Source organism: Oratosquilla oratoria, chromosome 1 (genome assembly GCF_046742065.1).
Source record: "Oratosquilla oratoria isolate Oo_2021 chromosome 1, ASM4674206v1, whole genome shotgun sequence".
Classification (NCBI taxonomy): Eukaryota; Metazoa; Arthropoda; class Malacostraca; order Stomatopoda; family Squillidae; genus Oratosquilla; species Oratosquilla oratoria.
The window spans coordinates 32,780,543-32,805,970 of NC_134777.1; the positions used below are offsets into that span (position 1 = coordinate 32,780,543).

The 25,428-nt window shown below is 37.6% G+C and overlaps 1 protein-coding gene across 16 annotated transcripts in view; it reads left to right on the forward strand.

Annotated features, from left to right (window-relative positions):
* Nucleotides 1-24,539, forward strand: part of unc-104 (kinesin family member unc-104) — a 400,417-nt gene extending 375,878 nt beyond the window's left edge. For 14 of the 16 annotated variants that reach the window (XM_076197529.1, XM_076197523.1, XM_076197541.1 and 11 more), the window contains 7 exons: nucleotides 2,343-2,587; nucleotides 3,456-3,614; nucleotides 13,684-13,793; nucleotides 13,909-14,176; nucleotides 14,284-14,420; nucleotides 21,605-21,706; nucleotides 22,215-24,539. In XM_076197529.1, coding sequence (XP_076053644.1) covers nucleotides 2,343-2,587; nucleotides 3,456-3,614; nucleotides 13,684-13,793; nucleotides 13,909-14,176; nucleotides 14,284-14,420; nucleotides 21,605-21,706; nucleotides 22,215-22,299 — 1,106 coding nt within the window. In that variant the 3' untranslated portion in view covers nucleotides 22,300-24,539. Of the gene's footprint in view, nucleotides 1-2,342; nucleotides 2,588-3,455; nucleotides 3,615-13,683; nucleotides 13,794-13,908; nucleotides 14,177-14,283; nucleotides 14,421-21,604; nucleotides 21,711-22,214 lie in introns of those variants that run through there. The other 2 variants (XM_076197534.1, XM_076197590.1) reach the window with 2 other exon arrangements.
* The last annotated feature ends 889 nt before the right edge of the window (nucleotides 24,540-25,428 follow it).

A 25,428-nucleotide genomic window follows, 5' to 3' on the forward strand; every position in this document is an offset into this window, starting at 1 on the left:
AAATCCCTTAGAGGTCAGAATACAATAGATGAAGTAATTATTCTAAACCACCCACTCCCTTTTAGAAATGGTTTTGTACTTTATCCCAGTCAGTTCCACCATCGTAATAATCATATTTTGATTAAAATACGTTTTTAAAGAGATTTCCAAAGATTTCTGAAGGTTCCTGAGATGTGATACTATTCATCACACATTGGTGGAACATCATAGGAGTCAACATTACATCATACCTTAGAAGTGATTATTGTGTACACACTTGGAGTTTCTATTGAAAAATGTGGTAGAATTTTAATTGAATCTGAAGAAGAGAAGTTAGACAGATGATCAGGAAATGACTGAACATGTAAAGGTTGACCTTGATGATGATGATGAAAATGGGAAGTCTAACCATAGCAGTGAAGAGAGTGGGGAGAAACAGGATCAGGAAGAGGAAAACCAGAGATACAGGGCAGAAAGAATAGGAAATTCTGACCAATATTTCTAGGGATAGGCTAGGCCTAAGGCAAAACTAGATTGTCTTATTTTTAGTGTAGGCTGTCATGCATATCTTGTGAACCTGCACAAGTTATGAATATTCATTGAAATGTGCAGCACCAATAATGAATTCATAATTGGGCACATGGATGACAAATCCATTAGACATGCACACATTATGAATCAACACGTAATCTGAAGACCAAGGTGACATTTTTACTAATTTTCACAATGTGTACATGCCAAATGGATTTGTTATCTGTATGTCCAATTATAAATTCATCATTGGTGCTGCACATTTTATGGACATTCAAAATCTCTGTAGATTTACAAAATGTGCTTTACGTAGACTACTAAGTCTTAAAGTCTATTGGCTTGAGGGGGTAGGGGTGCTTGTGTGTGTGGAATGTCCCCTAAGCTACACTTCAGAATAATAAACTAGACTATTAGAGATGACAAAAAAAATTTGGATATACTTTTGCTACCCCAACGATAACTGAGAAAATGTTATTATGTAGCCCTCTAATATAAAAAAAAGACATAACTTGCATGAACACATATAGCTGAAATTGGCATACAGTTTTGCAAAAAAAAAAAAATCAACTAAATTTATATTTTTGAGATGTAAAAATTGTAAGAAAGACATTTATTGTGTCATAAATGGGTCAAATTGGACTATTAAATGATGGAGCCACTACAAATTCATGACCAAAAAGCCTAAAAAAAAAACTGTTTTAATATGCCTTGTTGAATATCCTGCAGTCATAGAGGGAGGGACTTTTATACTTTATAAGGGAACCTTCTGCATGAAAATTTTTGTATTTATATATGTTAGGATACTATATATTACAAAGGAAGATCCCAAAACATAGGGTAGGTGCAGATCAATAGGTGTTGGAAGCTTAGTCTTAAAGATGTGGAAATCCAAATCATTGACAGTGTTGGTTTTACTGGTACAATTCTTAACCATTTTTACACTCACAGCTATTCACTAGATTCAGTGTTTACAATGGCACATAAATAACATATGACTCTGAAGCATCATACTTTCGACAATTTCCAAACTTGTTTTTGAAGTGCAGGCGATTTTTCAGAGTTGAAAAATAGCATTTTTTTCTGAATTCAAGTTCAATAGCAAAAATATTTAATGGAAATGGTTGGCAATGCTTTTTTATTCACTCTGCTTGGAGTGTGCAGATGTAATAAAGTTACACTTCTTAACAGTACCAAAATATCACAATATTACAATATATATTTGGAGAACAAAAGAACATTTGCCTGTTTTTTCTAAGATATAGCATAGAGTTAAGCTGCTTTTACTGCAAATAGCAGTCAAAAAAACAGTTGCCTGTTTTTTCTAAGATGTAGCATAGAGTTAAGTTGCTTTCACTACAGTGGCAGTCAAAAACTGAGAGCATGGTATCATGGGTCAACATGTAATATAGTCAACTGGTACCCAGACTATGTTTCAACAAATATTTAAACTCAGTAAAGAAGTTATGCATTCACAGTGCTGGGATTTATTAATTTGAAATACTACTGTATATATTATCAGTCTCAAAATTATGAGGAAGGCAGAAATTACTATAGAGTATAAACTCCTTCTTTGAAAAGTGGGAACTGAGGTAATCATATGTAGTACAATTCAAACATGATCAGTATGCTGTGACATCCCATTTCTTTTTTCTATTTTCTTTTTCATTTGGCTTGGTATGAACCGAAGTCTCCTAGCTTGCTTGTTTAGAGTACTGTATGCCACACATATGGTTGCCATCTTTTAATCAGATGCTCAAATCTAACTCAGACTTCTTTAAGTGTTGACCCTAGATCTAAACTTTGGTGCCCAATTGTTACTTTTTTTTATGCAGGTCTCCAACGTCGTCAACGTCGAGTGTTGGACACAAGTTCAACATATGTACGGGGAGAAGAAAATCTTCATGGTTGGCGTCCTCGTGGTGACTCATTGATTTTTGAGCACCAATGGGAGTTAGAGAAAATCCAACGCCTTACAGATGTTGAAAAAACACGACATATGCTCATTCTAAAGGAGAAGTTAGGTCTTGATAAGAGTGGCACCAATATTACCACGCATGATTTCACCAAAAGTGAAAAGGTAAGTCACATTCTGAGAAGAATTAATTGATAAGATTACAGAAGTGCTATACCTTACCTTACCTTCGGCAACCATGGAGCTACACCGTTCACGGTCTCTAGTTACTTGTAACATGTGTTGCTGGTTTGAGTTTTTTCCCATCGCCCTCATCAGCCCGTCCATATACTTCTCCCTCTGCTATACAAGCCAGTATTTTTTTTTATCTCTAGGATTAGTGATAGGTATTTCATGATTAAGGGATGGAGTGAACTTGAGGGGATGACTGAGGATGAGATGCATGGATGGGGTGAAAGGGGCTTTAAGCAAGAAGGAATGTCTGTTGAGCAGGGAAGGGAGGAGTCAGGGGATAAGGGTGAATGGAGAATGGTTGTGTATGGATGATACTTTGATGCAGCCTGAAAGGATTTCTTCCCATCTCTGTTTTCCTTATGAGTGAATGGGGGAGGGTCTATGTAAGCAAAGCTGCTCTACTGTGGATGTACTGTCTTACTGCATTACTTCAGAACTAGGCAATGGGCAGGTGACAGGGATGACCATCCCCAAAGACTAAAATGAGAGGGAAACAATGATGGTGGATTGGAGTGGGTGCAAGCCTTGACTGGTTACCTCCCTTATAAGGGGGAAGAAGCCCTGGGTATAAAGATAGATTTTATTGAAACTTCTTTAGATGTTAACACAGTGTGTCATGTTCCTGTTTTAAACTTAATTAGAAAGATATCCACAGAAACTGTAAATATATGTGTCTTAAGAAAGCTAATATTCATTGACCTGAGATGGCCAGGATTCCTTGTTAGAACTTGAGTTGTGGAAGTGCTATCAGCAACTGAGAAATCATCAGTATAACAAAAAGGTGGTTCTGCTACCTCAGGAGGTTGTGAATCAGGCTGCAAAAGCTGGATGTGATGCCCGTGCAGCATTGGCTCGATGTTCTTCAAGAGACAGTTCTACTGCCACATCTACTGTAGCACCAGAGGAAATGAGTGAAGCAGAACGTGCAACAGCCTTCAAGTTTGTGCGACTGATGCAGGTCAGTATGCAGTGTACTAATTTTTCTATTAAAAAAGGATAGATATTTTTGTTGTTTTAGTTAAAGGTAATAATAGTATACAACGGAAGGAAAGAAACATATAGAATAGGTCAACACAACCTTCAGCAGGTCAGTGCAGGAGGTCCTTAACCCTTTGACTGCCCAATGCGCATTTTTGCAAAAATTAAAACAGTCTCATGACAGCCCTAACTCGCAAAAATGCACCGCAAGCCAAAAAACGTTTTAAACATCGCGCCATGCTCCCAACACCTTATAGAAGCAAGAGATCAAGTTTACAATCGGTTAGGTGCTGCCATCTCTTACCAGCTGGACGAACTAATAGCCCTTATCTACGCGGTGATATCAGCTGATGGAATGTAAACATTTGCGAGCGAATGGACTTTAATCGGCATTTAAACCTGCATAAAAGGCCGAATATATGATTCATAGCTAAGTTTTGTCATTCATATGTCGAGTTGTTTTACAATCACTAAGAAATAGGAAATATAATGATTTTTTCCACAAATAATAGCGTATGGTAATTCTCTTCAGTAGCAGCTGCAGACGACTGAAAAAAATTTTGATCGATCGTATATATATTCTCAATAAACGTTTTAGCCTTAAAATATTCTAGTTACAATACTTCCAGTGATAGAAAATTATGATAGGCTAGATGTGATATGGTAAAATGTGTGAATAATCGTTTTATTGATAGAAAATTTAGGTACCCTAAGAAATAAATTTTTACATGATTTTTTTTTTTCTTCAGGACCAACTTATGTGTCTCTATATCACTGTTCCTATAACATATGGTCATTATCTACCTTACTGAGTATTACTGGCATACAAAAGAATGACTTTTGTATTTTTAATTTTTTTCTTAAATTCCCCAAAATTTTCATTTTTCAGAAAAAAAATATTCATAATAAATATATGAATTATCTCAGAAAGCTAATATTGATATATTTGGATTGGGAATGGTGTCCACAACATCAGAATATTATGCAAAAGAAGGAAATAGACACTTCATATATTATGGGTAAAATGCAATTTTTCGGAAACATAAATCCTCCCAGCATTGGGCAGCCAAAGGGTTAATCTACGTTGACCTCAATATGCTTCATTTTTTATTTTACAGTGGTACAGAATATATGGCTTCATTTGTCATTTTGGGGATTGTTCTCATTTCTGTGTTTGCTTTTTTTATTACAGTTTAGTTTTTTTCCATTTTTCTGTACTATAATTATGTTCTATCTTAAACTTTCCTATGGCCTAATTTTGTTTCTTGATATATATGACTTTAGGGTGTTTTAGATTAGGTGACTTAAGCTATGGTAATTCTAACTTGTGTTGAAAATCGCCTTACATCGGCTCATAGTCATGGATCTCCAAAGTGACTTGGGGACCCCCGTACTTTTTTTTTACTGAAAGAAAAAACTAACAAATATATAATAATCTTAGCCTAGTTTAATTAACTATTCTGTTCACATATGCATCAACTTGTGGGATAGCCTAAGAGAAGGCATACACATTGTAGTATTAAACTAGTTTGATATAGTAACTCAAGTCAGTTCATTCACCTAAATTAAAATTTTGTTAGATATCTATAATTTTTCATTATTGGTTTTAATTTAATGAACTGTTTTGTTCATATATGCATCAACTTGTGGAATAGCCTAAAAGGATATATATGGTAGTATTAACTTAGTTTGATGTCGTTCATGCCACCACTTTCCATTACATTGTTATATAGCTATTCCTTTTCATTATTGGTTCTGATTTAATGAACTGTTATTTACACAAAAATTCTCAATGATGCAAGGAAAGCAAGAGGCTTGGGTTATATTGAGTGGGAGGGGAAGCACTTGTGATTGCCCAAAATGATCTCTATGCAGTGTTGAATGTGTCTATCATGAGAAAATGCAAGGGAACCAAGGTAGATCAAGAGAAAATGGTGACAAGTTTTATTCAAATGTTGACATAAACGCAAGCCTTCAGGAAGCAGTATACCGAAACTAAATGTAAATAGAGGCTTTGAAACCCTGAAAGGGATTGGTAGATTGTACAGCAATGACCTATTTTCTGGCTTTGGTAAGTACGAAAAAAGAAATTTGAGTCAAATAGACATGGAAAGGGAGATGAATTTTGATAGAAACTTGTGGGAGAGAGAATTCATGGAATTAAGGAAAGAGATTGTGATTTTAAGGAGACTATTTTGAAGTCAATAGAGAGATATGTAAACTAAAGAAGAAGAATTCTGAAATAAATAATGAGTTAAGTGAATTAAAAAAGAACTAATTGAGGTTAAATGTGAAAAAGAAAATATGAAAAACGATGATACTACCAATAGTGAGAATTTAAAAAAGAGGTAAATCACAAATACAGGCAATGTCAGAAAGAATTGAAAAAAATCTAGGTGAGGAAAATTTCCAGAAGATTAAGAAATGGAATGAAAACAGAGAAAATGAAGAGATAGCTTTTAAAGAAATAGATGCAGGAAACAGATGCAGGAAAATGCAAAGGACACAATTATTCAAATAATTAAAGAAAAAGGAAATTGGGTCAGAGATACAGTGGGTAGAAAAAAGTGTATTGTAGTATATGGACTAAAGGAAAAGCATGGTTTGGTTAGGTAGTTGAGAGAAAAAGTAGAAAAAGAAATGGAAAAAACAATTCTAAAAGAATTACAAGACAATGACCAAGAAGTAGAAAAAGAAATAGAAATAGATAGAATGGGACAAATTCTAAAAATAAGAAATTGAACTCTATAAAGATAAAACTAAGATAAAAAATGGTAGCAGAAGACATACTGGCAAAATCAGGTAAGTTAGCAAAGAGTGAATATTACAACAATATATGGATGAAAAGGGAAATGAATGTTGAGGAAAGAGAGAGAAGACACTTAAGAGATGAAGATTAAAAAAAATGCAAAAAGAACAGAGACTGAAAGCAAGGAGTTCTGGTGGAGAGTCTTAGACATGAGGCTGAGAAAATGGCACACCAAGGTAAGTGAAGTGAAAGGAACAGAAAACAGGATGGAGAAGAAAAAAAAAGTGGCCTACACTAATATAGATGGATTAATATCAGGATTGAGTGAACTGAATGATTACCTGTCAGAAGAAAAACCAGACTGAGAATTATGGAGACAAAATTAAGGGGTCCACTACCACCAAATAGTGTTGGACAAGGGTTATATAATTATTGGATTAAAAACGGAAACGAGAAACAGGGTGAGGAATCATGTTTTTGGACAAGAAAAACTTAAATGTAATGAAGATTACAGAGGGTAAAAACAGTGTGGAAATGATCATGATAAAAGTTGAAGACAGTGACATGAAAAGTAAAAATTTATTGTGGTTTATGTGCCCCCAAAAATTGGCTCTTGGAAAGAGGGCGAGCATTCAAAAATGTTAGAAGATACAAGGCACTCATTAAACAAAATGCTGAAGGATGGAGATAATCTGGTACTTATGGGAGATTTTAACTGCAAGGAAATCTGTTGGGAAGAGATGATAATGAAAGGAGTAGAGGATCTATGGGGAAATGTGTTACTTGACATGACTATAGAATATACAATTACACAATGGATAAAATACCATATATAGAAGTAATGAAGAACCCTCAAGACCAGATTTAACATTTACAACAGAACCTGAAATTGTGGATAAAATCTAATACAAGACACCATTTGGAAAGAGTGACCACATACTGATAGAGGTTGAACTAGAGTAAATATATATAGATAGAAATAAAATATACAGAAAAGGAAGACTGATGTACAACAAAACAAACTTTGGGAAACTTAAGAAATTCTTTCAAAATGCAAATTGGGAAAACTTTTTCAAGGAGACCCAAGTGGAAGAGAAATGGATGATTTTGATGGAAATTTATAATGAAGGAGTGAATAAATATGTACCAAGACAGAAACAGGAAAAGGTGTACATTAAGTGCTGGTTCAACAGAAGATGCAGTGAGGTGAAAGATAGAAGAGATAAAGCTTGGAAAAGATGGAAAAAAGATAAAAAGAAAATAGAAAGTGGCAAATATATATCAACCATAGAAATGAATATGTAAAAGTGCACAGAGAGGAAAAAAGAAACTATGAAAAAGACATCATAGAAAAATGTAAAGATCAACCCAAACTATTCTATAGATATGTGAATGGTAAACTTAAAAATAAACAGGAAATGGTGAAACTACACCACAGAAATATAGAATATACAGAAGATTTAGAAATGGCTGAAGTCATGAACAACCACTTCAAGTCAGTTTTCACTAGAGAAAAAGTACAGCATTGGGATGAAGGAATTGAAGTGTGATCACCCCCCATGAGGGAAATAACAATAACACAAAAAGAAATAATGGATCAACTAACAAACCTTGATGTCAGGAAATCACACAGCCCAGACAGAATTGCAAATTGGATACTAAAAGAATGTAAAGAAGAATTAATGGACAAAATATATAACATAAGTTGCTCACTCAAAGAAGGAAAAATACCAAAGGACTGAAAAAATGCTATTATTGTACCAATATATAAAGGAGGAAACAAAGAAGAACCAACAAATTGCAGGCTGGTCTCCCTAACAAGCACTGTAGCCAATATTTGTGAAAAAAAATCATTAAGAATAGATGGATAAAACACCTGGAAGAAAATAATGTAATAAACCCAAGACAAGTTGAATTCAGACAGGGAAGATCATGTGCCAAACTTAATCTGTTTCTACTCAAGACTAAATAGATATGATACAAGAAAGGGATGGATGGGTTGACTGTACTTTCCTAGACTTACAAAAAGCCTTTGATGAAGTACCACACAAAAAATAATTTTAAAAATTGGAAAAGGTAGGAGGGATACAAGGTAAATTACTATTTTGGATGGAGGATTTCTTGCATGGCACAAAAATCATAGTGCCCAGAGAAAATATTTCAGCTTAGGAGGAGATTAGTGGAGTTCCACAGGGATTGGTATTAGCTCCAATAATGTTTGCTATTTATGTGAATGACATGGATGAAGATGTGGTATGTTACATGAGCTTCTTTGCAGATGATGCTAAATTTCTGAGGAAAGTGAAAACCAAAACGGATTGTGAATCACTACAGAGAGACCTAAACAAGGTTTGGAAATAGAGTCAGAAGTAGGAAATGGACTTCAATATAAAGAAATGAAGCATAATGAAGTTCAGAAAAAGTGAAACAAGAATATCAGAACAATATAAAACTGTAACAAAGTGAAGAAAGTGGAAACTGAAAAAGACCTAGGAGTAATTATCTCAAATGACTTGTCCCCTAATAAACAAAATTGTCGGATAATCTTACAACTTGCTAAGATCAATAAAGGTGTCTTTTACCGACTTAGATGAAGAAATGGTTTAAAAAAATACTAGTCACACTAATAAGGCCTAGACCAAGGTATGCTGCAACACTGTGGTCACCTAGTACCAAAAAGGATATAAAGAAAATTGAATGAATCCAATGGTAGATATCTGGAACAAACTGGATAAAACAATAGTGTGTGCAAAAACTATACATGAATTTAAGAGCAAACTAGACACTGTGAGATGCAAAGATGGGACACCACAAGCTTAGCTCCCTATCCTGTAAGATACAACTAGGTAAATACATGCATCAGCTTGTGGGATAGCCTAAAAGAGGTATTATTCCAATCTAAAAGCATAAGTAAGTATAGATAGGAAAGGGTGGTGGACAGAAGGGTGGTTGATAGGGCATTAAAGGACTATGTAATGGTATCAAAAGGAAGGATTAGAAGACTTCTGGATGTTCATGTTTTCAGAGATAGTGGGGAAGTGTCAGATAAATTTTTGGTATAAGGGAAATTGAGTGTGGAGGAAAATTGGAAGAGGAGAGAAAAAGTGTGAGGTAGAGAGATGCCAAGAGTTAACAAAATGAATTAAAAGGAAAAGGAGAAGGAATACCTAGAGAAACTAAGAGATGTATGTAAAGTGGTGAGGGAGAGAGGGGAGGCAGGAGTAGAAGGGTATGTTCTAAGTATGAAGTGACAAAGTGTGCAAAGATGGTACTGTATGGGAGATGAGGATGGGAATAGAAAGAAGGGTAGTGAATGGTGGGATGAAGAGGTGAAGGTAGTAGCAGAAGAGAAGTGAGCATATGTGGGGTGGGACTTTGGAAGCACATGAGAGTTACAGGAAGAAGAGAAGCAAAACATAATGTGAGGAAGGTAAAGAGGAGAGCAGATGTAAAATGGGGTAGAATTATGACAAAATGCTGAAAAAAAATTTTTTGGAAGGAAGTGAAGAGAGCAGGGGGGCGTGAGTTAGGTAGAGAGAAAAAGGTAAAAGTTGCACATTGACAGATGGTAATGGAAGTGAAGACTGTTAGGGGAAGATTGGTAGAATATTTCAAAGAGTTGTTGAATGTGGAGGTCAGGAATTGATTGGTTGTAGCAGTGGGAGGAACAAGGAAGATGATTGGGATGGAAAAAGAAAATGACAGGGATATAGGTAAAGACAAGGTACAAAGAGCATTGAAAATGATTAGAGCTGATAAGGCACCTAGATTGGATAAGTGTTTTGTAAAGTGTCTGGCAGAGGGAGGAATGGCTAAAGTAGATTGGTTGGTGAGGTTGTATAATGTGTGCCTATGAAAGGGGAATGTGCTGGAGGACTGGAGGAGTGCTTGTACAGTTCCACTTTACAAAGAAAAAAAAGACAAATGTCAATGCAGTACTTTTAGATGCACTATAACTTGCTGGCATGAGACATGGATGACCCTTCATTCATGAGGAGCTAAGATGAGAGGGAAACAATGGGTGGTGGATGGGAGTGGAATGGGTGGGAGTGGGTGTGTGCCTTGACTTGCTTCCTCCCTTCTAATGGGGAAGAGGCCCTTGGTATATAGTTTGTTGAGTGTAGGTGGAAAGATATATGGGAGGACATTGAGAGGATTGGGAGGGGACCAGAGGGAGTAGTTGGTGAGAAATAGTGTAAGTTAATTTATTATTATTATTTTTTTTATATATTATCTTATTTATTTATTTTTTGTAAGGCTGATTTGTGAGAACTCTTTGGCAAAAGATAAGGATTTTTTGTGGAGGTCTTTATGTATTTGGAGAAGGCTTATGACAGGGTAGACAGGAAGGCTTTGTGGGAGGTATTGCAAATGTATGGGGTAAAGGGAAAGCTGTTAAAGGCAGTAAAAAGTTCTTTCATGAATAGTAAAACTTGTGCTAAGGTTGGGAATGGTGAGAGTGAATGGTTTCAGGTAAAAGTGAGGCAGCACCAGGGTTGTGTTATGTCACCATGGCTATTCAATGTGTGAATGGATCAGGTGATATAGGAGGTAGATGCAAGAGTGATCAGCAAAGGAGAGGAAATGGTTAGAGATAGGGGAAGTGAGAGGTGAGCCATTTGTTATTTGCTGATGACAGGGTTTGTGACTGGGTCAGAGGAGGGTCTGAGGCAGTTGTTGATAGAATTTGGGATGGCATGCATTAGGAGGAAGTTGAAAGTAAATGTGAGTAAAAACAAGGTGATGAGAAGTACAAGTAAGGGTAGGAGTAAGTTGGAGGTAAGCCTTAAAGGAAAGAAGTTAGAGAAAGTGGATTGTTTTATATATTTAGGGTCACATGCAGCAGGAAATGGAAGAGTGGGAGTGAAGGTAAAGTGTAAAATGAGGGAACCAAGTAAATGTCTTGGGGGAATGAAAAGTGTCATGAGAAACAGATATCGGGGGATGGATGCAGTGAGAAGACTGTATGAGAGGGTGATTGTGCCTATGATACTATATGGGACAGAGATTGGAGTATAAGGGAGGCACAAAGGAGAAATTTAAATGTTTTAAGATGAAGTGTTTGGGAAATATGGTGGGTGTTACAATGATGGTTAGAGTTAGAAATGAGGAGGAGAGCAGGGTTGGAAAGGGAGCTTGCAGTTAGGGTAGATAAAAGATTTTCGGGATGGTTTGGGCACATGGAAAGAATGAATGAGGAAAGACTAGCAAAAAGAGTGTGGAAGGCAGAGATGGATGGAGTGAACTTAAGAGGAAGACCAAGAATAAGATGGATGGATGGGGTGAAAGGGGCTTTGAGTAAAAGCGAATGTCTCTTGAGCAGGAAAGGGAGAAGGTAAGAGATATGTGTGAGTGAAGAATGGTTATGAATGGGCTTTAGATGTTTCAGCCTGAAGAGATTTCTCTCCATCTCTACTTTCACATACAAGGAGGGAGGGTCATTGTGCAAATAAAGCAGCTGGTTCTGCCATGGATGTGCTGTGTCTTGCTGCATTACTTCTGACCTGAGCAGTGGACATGGGACAGTGATGACTCTTCATCCACAAAGAGCTAAGATAAAAGGAAAATAGGTAATGGGTGGAAGTGGGTGCATAGCTTGGGTAGCTACCTCCTGTATAGGGAAGAAGAAGCCTATTGGTATATAGCTATAGAAAATAATAAATTGATATAAAAAAAAAATTAATTAGTGGAGACATAGACAGGACTGCACAATTATAGCTCCTTTTCTGTACATGACTATTAGACACAAGAAAATTAAATTTTACCGGAAAGAGCCAGAAAATTGACTGACACAAAATTTAATAGTATTTCTGTTCCCCTCCTAATATCCTCAGTTAAGGATACCTGCAAATGATGATCCTACAAGACAGACATCAAAGAGAATCATCTCCCTACTGTCTATCTTTAAAACCCATCAACATCCTCATGATGGAGGTGGCTTACATTTGGTTTAAGAATTAGGCCCACAATCTCTGTTAACTCACACAATGTGATCTGACAACCATGACTGCTTACATTCTTCTACTACTGATGACATAGAAAAATTCCCACACTAATAAATGCAAACAAAAATTTAGTATTTCTTCCCAGAAAGATCTGTTAAAGGGCCCAAGAACTAGTACCAACCTATGTGAGGCTGTAAATTTCCTACCAGTGAAACTCAAGGCAACAGTTATAATTATTACTCTCAGCATATGTTCATATACCTTACCACCCACACTCAACAAACTAATCCATCTAAAATTATTACATTAATACTTATCTCCCTTCCCCATATATAGTGGAGCTACACATAGAAATACATGTCTCTATTCAATCTGGACACTTCCTTCCCTGAGATGCACATTGAACCTCACCAGCCATTCTTTATCAGATGCTCCACATTACACCCATCTAATTGTGATGCTTTACTCATTGCTACTTATGCCTTTTGTCTCATAATTGTCCTGTCATTATCTTCACCCATCAGTCATTCTTCTAGTATCTCCCACAGTTATAGTCACAGCCTCTGTCATTCTCAATATTCAGCAACTCCATGAAGTACTCAGTTAATTTCTCTTTCACAGCCCTCTCATCCACTAATATCTACCTTTCTACTCCTTTCACCTTCTCTTTATCAGACTGTTCTTCACATGCTTTTTAAAATCTTTATTCTTTTAAAAAAAAATTAGACAAATGTCTACCCCACCTCATATTTGTTTTTCTTTTGGCCTCGCTTACCATTCAGTTTGCTTTCACCCTCTTTACTATGTACTTATATACATTCTTATTTCTTCTTTGCAACCATTCCTCATGAACCTACCACTGTTCAGCTAATGCTATATTCATCTTTTCATTACACCATTCATTATACTTTCTTCTTCCACCCATTTGCCTCACCCCACACACCATTTATGGATATTTCAAAACTTCATCCTCAAAACACATCCTTTATTTTTCAACTCCTTCCACCATGTCTTTCACTGCATTTTCTATATTTTTAGAGACTCTAAAGTACTCATATAATATTTTTCCCCTTTGTTACTCAACTCAGTCCTTTTCACTGCCTCTCTATTTTCCTTCCTTTTCCTGTTGCTCTTTTTTTTTTTTTTTTTTGTTCACTCACAACCTTCTGCCAAATGATGATGAGACATTTTACTGTGCTCTCCCTTCAACATGTTCACATCCAGTACTCTTCCAGACACTCTCTTTGATATCACCATATATTCCATGCTATGGATACTGAATAAGTACTATATCTCATTCTTATAGAGCAAATTCAGTACCGTTTTCTAAGGATTCTTTTTTCTAACATATTAAGGGTCGCCCTCCTCAATCATCTAAGCAGGAGACACCAGCACAGACTCCTAGTGAGGAAGCTGATGCACTCACAACTTCCGTCACCTCCTCTTGTTCTTCCACCTCAACTGAGTAAGCTACATCCACACAATTCATTGAACTTTTATTGAAATTATATTTATAATCAGTGATTCATATAATTTCTCCTTTTTTATCTTTTGACAGTCTTCTTAATTTCTTAATACAGATTAATGTCTCCTGAGCGTCCACGTGCACCTTTGCCAGACATGCACATTCCATTAGGTGGGTCAGCAGTACGACCTTCCAACACTTCCTCCTCCTCACCTCTTGCCTCCCCTACGGACTCCCGTGATTCATCTCCCCTTGTGGAGCACCGATCTATGCCACTCTTTGTGCCTGAGGTAGAAGAAATTCGCATTTCTCCTGTTGTGAGTCGCAAAGGTTACCTCAATGTTCTCGATGACCGAACCAACACTTGGATCAAGCGATGGGTTGTAAGTATAGTTGACCTATACATTTCATTTGCAGAATGTTCACTTTCTATTATTCCATCATTCATCTGAAATAAATTTGGAATTTACCCTGGTTTTCATGTTATCAGGTGGTTCGACGCCCGTATGTATTTATCTTCCGTGATGACCGTGATCCAGTAGAGCGCGGACTCATCAACTTAGCCACTGCACAGATAGAATATTCCGAGGACCAACAGGCAATGGTCCGTGTTCCAAATTCTTTCAGGTGAGTTTAAATTGATCACTATCAAGAATTCTTTAGATAAGGTGCTTCTCTGAGTATGGTAAGACACCGTATAAATGGAATTCTAAATGATCAGAAATCCTAATCACTGGAACAGAAATTTTCCACTTTTTTACATTGGAACCGAAGGTAAGAATTTATCAATTCAGTTCATTTTTAAATCTGAGAAGAAGCTGAGAGAAGAGTGGGAGGGAGTGAAGGATAGAGTAGAACTAGGAGTGGAGGAGGAATGGGGATGTTTCAAGAAGATAGTCTTAAGGTGTGCAAAGATGGTGTGTGGAACAAGGAGGACAGGAGAGGTGGGATGATGAAGCAAAGAATGTTGTAAAAGAGAAGAAACAAGCATTCACAGATTGCTTACAAAATAGTGTGAGAGAATCATATAAGAAGTACAAAGAAAAGAGAAGAGAAGTTAACCATAAGATAAAGGAGGCAAAGAGGAGAGCAGATATGAAATGGGGTAAGAGTATGACAGAAAACTTTAAAGTAATAAAATGATGTTTTTGAAAGGAAATTAAGAGAGGAAGGGGGGAATCAAGTAGAGAAGAAAAGGTAAAAGGTGCAGATGGAGAGATGATACTGGAAGAGACAGCAGTAAGAGGTAGATGGTCAGAGTATTTAAGGAAGTTGCTAAATGTGAAGGAAGATAGGGAGGGAAAGGTAGTTGCAGTGGCAAGTCCACAAATCATATGGAAGATATACAGTAAAAGCTCTTTTATCCGTTTTTCTCGTATCCAGCTCCTTCTTATAACCGGCATATTATTCACGAGGAAATAACAATTTTGTATAAAAATGTAAAAATTCGAAAAAATAAAATTTAAAATTCCCGCGCCACTCCCACCGCCGCCAGAGGTAGCGCGCATCTTTCCTGCCATCTCCCACAAATCCCGCCGCTCCATCAGGCCCAGTGCCCACTGTAATAAGACGCCTGATGTTAAGCGTGCGACTGTCTATTAGCAACTCTCTCAACACTCAAACACATACCGACAGCAAAGGAAGGCAGTGATGGCTGAGTTGAAGGATATGCGTGGTAGTGCTAAGCTTAGCGTCACTGATGAAGCTCTTCAGGAGTGGATGGAGGTCGATAATGACGAAGCTATCACCCCCACCCAAACTGACGACGAAATCATTCAGGCAGTGATTGAGGAGAAGCATGGTAAGGAAACAGAGGCTGATAGTGAAGAGGAAGATGACCCAGAGCCAAGAGTAACGTGGAAGGATGCCGCTAAAGGATTGGCAACATTTATCAAGTTTGCGGAGCAGTGCACCTACATGGGGACTCACGACGTGATGTCTCTTCACTGTCTTCAAAATGAATTTTTAATGCAGAGAGACAAACATTCTAAACAAAGAGACATACGTGATTTCATGAAAATAAATAAAGATAAATAAATATGAATATACTGGTAAATAAATAAACAACAAAAGTGAAGCCATTGAATGAATTTTATTTAAGTACTCTATGAATAAAGGCAATAAATGTATTTTTTTAATATTCCTTCTCGTAACCGGGATTTCCCCTTTCCAGCACGTCTTTGGTCCCACTCGTGCCGGTTAAAAGACCTTATACTGTAGTTTGTAATTGCCCAAAGATTGTTAGTATAGGGTATTGTAGTATGAGATATTCTAAATCATTTGTGTGGTGGTTTCATCTGGGGTAGTTTAAAGCTGTGGCCAGGCCAATTTTGTGATGGTTGCATTGCTTCCTACAGCAGAGGTAGAGATGACGGTAGTTCAACCCCATCCACTAGCGAGTTGGACCAAGAGTATGGTTCATAAAATTTTATGCTACAAAGTCCTCTGTATGGGGCACAGTCCTAGCCTCCTGATAGGGGGAATATATGATGTTACACCAAATCATTATCACTCTCTTGCTGCATTGATTCTGACCTAGGCAGTGAGATGGGAGTGAAATGGGTTGGGGTTAGGTAAAGCCTTTACTGGCTACTTACCTTATAAGGGGGAAGAAGCCTTTGATATACATATAGAAGAATAGACTGCTTCAATGCTGGGTAATGTCCTGAGCACAAGCGTGCCATTCAGGTTTTTACTAGATTTTCTTCTTCTTCTTGTGAAATGTCTAGGGATTGTTGGCTGGTAGAGTATAGACTTTGGTGATCTATCTTGAAGGGCTTGCTCAGTAGTCCAAGTGTGTATGTGTTACCAGTTGATAAATTATTCCTCAAAGCTGAACTCAATACCTTTCAATCATGTCTGACCTCATCAAGGGCATGTGACATGAGGCTCTCCTTGTTCCACTAATGTACAGGTAGTTCTCGTTTTGTGCGAGATATGGGTTCCTACAGGCTTCGCACAAACTGAAATCGCACAAAAAAAACATATTTTCCCCATAAGAAACAATGGATAATAGGGGGGATGCGGGTTTTGGCCCAAAAAACTTCCATTTTTTGAACGAAAAACACATTTATTTGACTAATAAAGTGAACATGTTCTAAAAATGTATAGTTCTAAACCTATAAGTAACACTAATGTGTAAATAAAGTGTAAATAAAGCACCCATTAACACTCAACACGATGCTCCCTCACTTCTCACAGTCCCTCACAGTCACTCGCCATCTTCGTCTGTGCTGTCCACCTCCTCTGGCACATCCACTTCCACTTCCACTTCCTCTCCTATAGCTTCAGGGTCATCCACTTCCTCTTCCTCTTCTGTCACTGGTTGCACAGGCGGTTTATTGAAAAACTCCAGCATGGTGGTCTGGCGGTTTTTCTTTTGAAATTCAGTCTGCATTTGAGTGTAGCAGAAAAGTGTGTCCATACACTTTCTTGTGATTGTGGTGCTTCGTTCAACATTGGGGTCGTGTTCTTCCAGCATGGCAAAACCTTCTTTTATTTTTCCTAATGCTTCACTGATAACAGTGGCAGTGAGCGTCCGTCCTCCCTCAGCCTTGTTTGCCGCTGCCGTCGCTTCTGCTTCTTCTCTTTCCCTCTTGTTCTCTTCTTCGATGTCCAGCAGGTCTTCATTGCTCAATTCTTGTCTGTGTGACTGAAGCAGTTGATCAATGTCCTCTTCCTCCACTTCATCAAGGCCTAAATCCTGGGCATAGCTGATTGTGTCCTTGTTTGCCTTCGAAACGATGTCGTCCACATTGAAGTCTTCGAAGGAATGAACAAACTGAGGACACAGTTTTTTCCAAACACCATTCAGACATTTCGTTGGCACTTCATCCCAGGACTGCTTGATAAAGGTTACAGCATCTTTTATTGTAAAATTCTTCCAGAAATCTCGCAGCGTCTTGTTCATCTCGTTCGTTTTCTTTACTGCAGCAGCCATCGTAGACCTCAGGTAGTAGGACTTGAAGGTTTGAATCAGCCCCTGGTCACAGGGCTGCAGCAGAGAAGTCGTGTTGGGAGGCAGAAAGGCCAGCTTGATGTTGTTGCTGAGATTTTCAAGACTGGCTGGATGACTGGGAGCATTGTCTACCAGCAACAAGATCTTGAAGGGGATGCCTTCCTTGTTGCAGTAGGCTTTCAGCTCGCTGTGCAACTTGTTCTTGTAGTAGTCACTGAATATTTTCCCAGTCATCCAGCCCTTCTTGTTGGCGTACCAATGGACTGGCAGGAAAGCCCGGTCATATCCCTGAAACACACAAATTATCCGAGAATTAAGGTGTGGCCACGCTCCTTTTTCTTAACAAAGAAAACGTATAAGCCAGTCGCTTGCATCACAAACCTAAGTATTTTTAATGTCACTTGTGTACACTTCACAAACCCTGATTAATTAACGGTATTAAATATTTTATTATTTAACACAATCAATAACAATAACAACATAAGAACTGTAGAATAAATAAATAAATATTAAATAAACCAATCTTACCTTAAGGGCTCTGGGGTTCTGAGAGTGATAGATGAGGACAGGCTTCAGCCTGCAGTCCCCCTCAGCGTTGGCCCCCAGCAGCAGCGTCAGGCGGTCCTTGGACGCCTTAAAACCAGGCGCCGTCTTCTCCTCCTGTGCGATGTACGTCCTCGCTGGCATCTTCTTCCAGTAAAGGCCGGTCTCGTCTACATTGAACACTTGCTTGGATGAGTATTGTCCTTCTTCCAGGGTCTTCTTAAGCATCTCTGGGAATTTCCTGGCCGATTCTGTGTCTGCTGATGCTGCTTCTCCGGTCATTTTGATGTTATGAAACCCGTGTCTTAGCTTAAATTTTGCAAACCAACCAGAACTTGCTTGGAAGGATGTATTTGGCCCGTCATTTCCTTCGATGTCGTTAATGAGGCTTTTAGCTTTTTCCTGAATGATGGCCAAACTAACAGGAATGCTGTTCTTGTTCTGGTGTTGAATCCAATTCGCCAGCATTTTTTCGATCCTCTCCATGGCCGACGATCTGCTGTAGGCTACCCTCTGCAATGTCCTATACGAACCTGCTTCCACAGTTGCTCGTATTTTTGCAGCATTGTCTCGGACGCGCCGCAGTGTGCTCTCCCCCAATCCCAAGGCATGGGATATTTACCTAGTTGTATTTACCTAGTTGTATTTTGCGGGAAGGGGAGCTATGCTCGTGTTGTCCCGCCTTTGTATCTTGCAGTGTCTAGTTTGTTTTTAAACTCATGAATGGTTTTTGCGCATACTATTTCATTGTCCAGTTTGTTCCAAGTGTCCAAAACTCTATGAGGAAAACTGTTTTTCTTCAGTTCTCTTCTATAGCTATGTTTTTTTATTTTCTTTCCATGTCCTCTTGTGTTTCTTTTGTCCCAGTTAAGTAAGTTCTCACTATCGAGTACCTCTGTGCCTTTCATGATTCTGTAGATGGTCAATAGGTCACCTCTCTCTCTTCTTTGCTCCAGTGTCGGTAACTCCAGTTTAGCCAATCTCTCCTCGTATGATAGGTTTGCAAGTGCAGGTGCCATTTTTGTAGCTGCTCTTTGGATTCTTTCTATTTTCTTTATATTCTTTTTGGTACTGGGGGACCACAATGTCGCTGCATACTCTAATCTAGGCCTTATCAATGTAACCAATATTTTTTTCATCATGTCTTCGTCCAAGTATGTAAACGCCACTTTTATTGATCTTAGCAAATTGTAAGTCTCCCCGACAATTTTGTTAATCTGTATATCATAGGACAAGTCGTTCGTGATAATTACTCCCAAATCTTTTTCGGATCCTACTTTCTTTACTTCTTTGGTTCCAATTGTATATTTTCCTGATATTCTGTTTTTGCTTTTTCCAAACTCCATTATGCTACACTTCTTAGTATTAAAGTCCACTTCCCATTTCTGACTCCAGTTCCATACCCTATTTAGGTCTTCTTGCAGTGCTTCACAGTCCTCATCAGTTTCTATTTTCCTTAGCAGTTTGGCGTCATCGGCAAAGAAGCTCATGTAGCAGTTCACGTCCTCATCCATGTCATTCATATAGATAGCAAACATTATTGGTGCCAGCACAGATCCTTGCGGTACTCCACTGATCACCTCTTTCCAGTCTGAATATTTTTCTCTGAGCACTACTCTCATCTTTCTACCAGTCAGAAAGTCCTCTATCCATTTTAGTAGGTTTCCCTGTATTCCTCCTATGTGTTCCAGTTTTTTTAGTAGTTTTCTGTGTGGTACTTTGTCAAAGGCTTTTTGCAAGTCTAGGAATGCACAATCAGCCCATCCATTTCTTTCTTGCACTATGTCTATTAGTCTTGAGTAAAAGCATATTAAGTTTGTGGAGCATGATCTTCCTTGTCTGAATCCGAATTGTCTTGGGTTTAATATGTCATTGTCTTCCAGATGTTTTACCCATCTATTCTTGATTATTTTCTCACAAATTTTGGCAATGGTGCTTGTTAGTGATACTGGCCTATAGTTGGTGGGTTCTTCTTTGTTTCCTCCTTTGTGTATTGGTACAATGTTAGCGTTTTTCCAGTCCTCGGGTATCTTACCTTCTTTGAGTGAGCTGTTTATTAAGATGTTTCTATGGCTACCGATCGAAGTTTTTTGTCCTTGGTCATACCGGCTCAAAATTTCCATTTTCTTAGCCAGAGTGAGTGACTTGCGCTGTATTTTCTTAGCTGGAGGGCCGCTGCTGGTTCCAGGAGAAGATGAAGGACGTTTTGGGGCCATTTTGACGAATGAGTAAAGTGGCTGGACTGGCTGTGACTGCAAACACACGAGAGGGCTGTAAACATTGAACTGGGAGCGGGAGCGGCCGCCTGTCGGCAGGCAGCGGAACTACGTATCTGGCGCACTGTTTGAAATGCGGTTGGGGCAAATCGCATCTTAGCGAACAGATCGCACAATTTTAATTAATTATAATATTTTTAATGTCGCATCTTAGCGAATTCGCACAAACAGAACACGCACAAAACGAGAACTACCTGTATATTCTTTCTTTGTTATATTCATGTTCTCGATTTATTGTACCAATCTGCTGAAGAGGACTGCAGATAGTGATAAAAATATATGGATACCTCTGTACCTCGGTTTATTATTATTATGTATGTGTGTGTGTGTGTATATATATATATATATATATATATATATATATATTTTTTCTTCTTCTTCTTCTTCTGTGGGGTGTGTAGGGATTGTTGGTTGGTAGAGTATTTTGATGATCCATCTTGAAGGGTTTGCTCAGTGGTCCAAGTGTCTGTGTTGGCACTTGATAAATTAATCTCTAAAGTTGAACTCAATACCTGTCTGAACCAATATTTGTCAATCATATGCCTGACCTCGTCAAGGGCATGTGACATGAGACTCGTCTTCTTCCACCAATGTGCATCCTTTTTTTGTATATATTCTTGTTTACTATATACTGTACATATCTGCTGAAGAGGACCACAGATAGTGGTCAGAATATGCGGATACCTCTATACCTCAGCTTATTTTTCTCTGAAAGTGGATTACAGTTTTATTTCAATCCTGTTCAACATCATCTTGTTCTTATATATATATATATATATATATATATATATATATATATATATATATATATATATATATATATATATATATATATATATATACACATATATATATATGTATATATATATTGTGTACTGTACTTGCAATATATATAAAAAGTAGAAAACTTGAGGTTCAAGAATCTGTGCTCTATCTCACATAGATTGGTAATCAGTTGATATAGTGATTTGGATCAAGCGGTAAAATTATGCAAACTGATCATTTTACTCATCTTATTGTTTTCCTTATCCTAGTGTGGTGACAAAACAACGTGGCTTCCTGCTACAGACCTTAGGAGACAAGGAGGTACATGATTGGTTGTATGCAATCAACCCTCTTCTTGCTGGACAAATCAGGTAAAGTAAATGTTTCAATGAAATGCTTTTATGTGATATTCTTTGTCACAAATTATGAGACTTCAAAGTTAGCTAGTTGCCTAGTAAGTATATTTTTTCCATTGACTGTCATGATTATAACCAAATGCAGGCTTTCAAATATGTGTTAACAGTTGTATAGATATCTCTGTCTAGTAAAGTTGTTGCCTTAGAGAAAAGAAATTAACAAAAAAAATGCATTTAATGCATTTAATGAAAATGAGTAAAAATTTGCATAAAAAGTGGATTTCAAATAAAGCTTTATTGCCATTTGAAGTAGTGTATCCTTGAAATATACACAGTTTTAAGGCGAACTTTAATACATTTGGTATTAAAATAGATATTGTACTGTATGATAAAAATCTGGTTATGAAACACGACTGCAAGAATGAATGCTTCCTTGCACATAATACAGCTATATAGTACTGTTTTATACCCTAAGACAATTATTAATATACTCAATATATTTTTCTTCTCATCTTTACACTAGATCGAAATTGGGTCGACGTACACGACACACCTCTGGAGGCAGTCAACCCACAACACTCTCTGTGCCTCCTGCTATTGCGAAGTGAAAGGTGTCATATCTCTAGTGGTCTTGTAACTGAGAAAAATCCCCAATATCCCACCATAGGCCCTAACATTCTTTTTGGTTTTGGCAGCAAAGTTTGTAGAAGCAACCCCAACCACGCTTCATTGCTTTAGCTGTCTTTTTTGAGTTGTTTTATTGCCTCAGGCAAATGTTTTCACAGAGCTATTTCATTATGGATAAGTAGCTTTATTCAACCCAGGTTTAAAATTTTCAGTTGACATAACATTCGAAACTATAATTCTTGAATGTAAAAAAAAGAACATTAACCCATCTTGTATGAAAGCTGCAGTGTAAGTGTTGAATATGCTTGCATACAATTGCATATTATCATGGTCAGCATATAATATACGGACTAGGTATGTAATGTCTGTACTTGATGTTACATAATCATGCATGACTTTCTTCTCATGTTGGTAGCTCCAGATATTTCATCTAAAAGTTTCATGTGTCCTAGCCCTGGCCACATTACTGTAACCAAGTAATGTCATGGCAGGTGGGCAGTGAATAACTTGGTGAACTGCGGAAGCATATTGTGTGGCAGGGCTGCTGCAGCATCCACTGTCCCCGCATGAATACACCTCGTGTCCTCACAAATCCTTGTTCACATTTGGAATCATCATCTTTCAAGGAAACATGCAGTGCCATTCTCTTGCTCTCAGAATCTGTCATATTTTTATAGCTTCATGGAACGGAAAGGCTAAGAATGGTATTTTGCAGACCACAGGTATCACAGATAGACATAGACATAAACAAGTTAAAAAAGGCTCTTACTCCCATATGAGTCATCTTTCTAACAGATGCAGCTTAGAAGTTGAACACAATTCATATGGGAGCCTGTTGCTTCTCTTGTTCTCCTGCGTGTACTCTTAGAAGTGTCATGTACATTGTGGTATAAGATATATATGGGCAGCAGGTCTTGTATTTTAAGTGCCAGGCCTACAGCACTTTGTAGTTTCACCACTTTCAGTACATAGGGAGAAAGGTATGGGGGGGAGGGAGGGCAGGGTTTAGGTAGGGACACTTCACATAGTAAATGAGCCTACCACACACCTCCAACATCTTACTCTCACATAGTGGCTGGTGACGGTCGGCATGCTGCACATTGCACTGCACTACTTTGTACAGCATTGTACCATCACCATCATTACAATGATGATGACCACATTCTGATTACATGACCTAGTGTATGCAAGTTGTGTACACCATGTAAGTAAAGCTGTGAATATACATCATGTGTACCGATAAGTATGGCACAAAATGCCTTTGAGTGTAATTAATTACCCAAGGTCATTCATTTCATTATAGTTCTTCAAGGATCAAGGTGAAAAAACTACATGGGGCCAGCTAGGTGACTACTCTGAAGTACATCACTGTTAGTGCAACTTCCTGGGGCACAAATAGTCAGTGATGTCACAGGAAGTTTCCACATTGGCTTCAAAAGCCTTTTCCATGTGATGGAATAACAGACGAAGAGCCAATGGAAATAAAATAAGTTTGTTGTTGTTCAATAGCCATTATGTTTGCCATGCAAGGTTGTGGCCTTATGTTGTTGTAGAGGCATCATAACCCTCCCAGCTTGACCGTCTAGGCATTTTGAAACCTAGTATGTGGACAATGCTCACATGACCTGTTAAGGAAATGGTATTAAACAGTAGACGCTTTGTATATGATGCATTTCAGTTGATTGAATCTCACAGTACATTGAGGCCTGTCCTTGCATGGCAGATCAAGCTGGGGCTTGTACAGCTTCGTCTTGGAATTATCTCTCAAGGTGATAATCTCTTGTAGACGATAAGCGAATGACAAGATGTGATCCAGGGGTAAAGAAACCAAAGATTTTAGATCCTAAGTAGCATTGTCATTTTAACTAGTTATAAAGTTACTTATAGTTATGTTTGGAGTAGTTGTCTATATTGATATTCATTCTATTAGTTTTTATTTTAGAAAGAAAAACTATGTAAGTTTAATCAAAAGCTTATTCACTGAGTTGCGGATAATACATTTATGATTGTGATACAGCAGGCGCACGTTTTTCCTCACTTATCGAAAGATTCCATTGTTCCACATGATGTGGTGTCAGAGCTTACGCCACTTTTATCTGGCTTTGACAATTACTCATATCTATAATGGATATTGTGTTATGGTACAATAATTCCAGTTTATTATTTATGGAACCCACTGTAAAGCTTGATGTTTACAATAATATGGCCAAACTTAACTTGATTTGTTGTTTCATTTTGAAATCCCTGTTTGAAGTAAGGTGTACTATATATTATATATACAAAACTCCTTCTTATGCAGAAACATAGCAAATATAAATTATTTATCTAAGGAATGATGAATCACTGGTTGTGCTGAGCCCTGTTTTGCCTTTGGTCTTTAGTGGCCTCTGACCACAGGTGCCAAAAAAGTTCCTGGGAGGCTCAGGAATGCTCTGGAAGGTACCAGCTAGGATGTTCAAGAAAGTTCAGGGGTGGTGGTGAAGGTTCAAGGAAGTTTCAGGAGATTCTGCAATTTTTTTTTGGGGGGGAGGGGGCATCTCATAGATTATGATATTTGACTGGAATGGTGTGGAGAAAATAAAATATGTTTATTGGATAATTGAATATTTGTATCTTGTGATGACTCGAGTGTTGTGTTGACTATATCACCGATGTAATGTGATTATCAATTTTAGGGACATTCAGTAATATTTGTTGTAATTTATTTTTTCTCTAAAAACATTGAAATAACATGGCATATATACAGAAAATACATACAAATGCCAAAAAAACATTATCCAATGAATATAATTGATTTTCAGATATCTAGGTGCAACAGTAACAAATAGAAACGTGATGAAGATAGAAATAAATGTAAGAATCGCTTCAGCAAACAGATGTTATTTTAACCTTGTACCAATATTAGAGAAGAAAAGTATATCAAGAAATACAAAATTAAGAATCTAGAATACAATCCTATGACCTATAGATTTATATGTAAGTGAGACATGGAGCTTAAAACAAATGGAACAAAGACTACTGGTGTTTGAGAATTACTGGACCAGTTTTTGATGAAAATGAGAATAGGTGGAGAGGGCAACACAATACTGAGCTGAGAGAAATAACTAAAC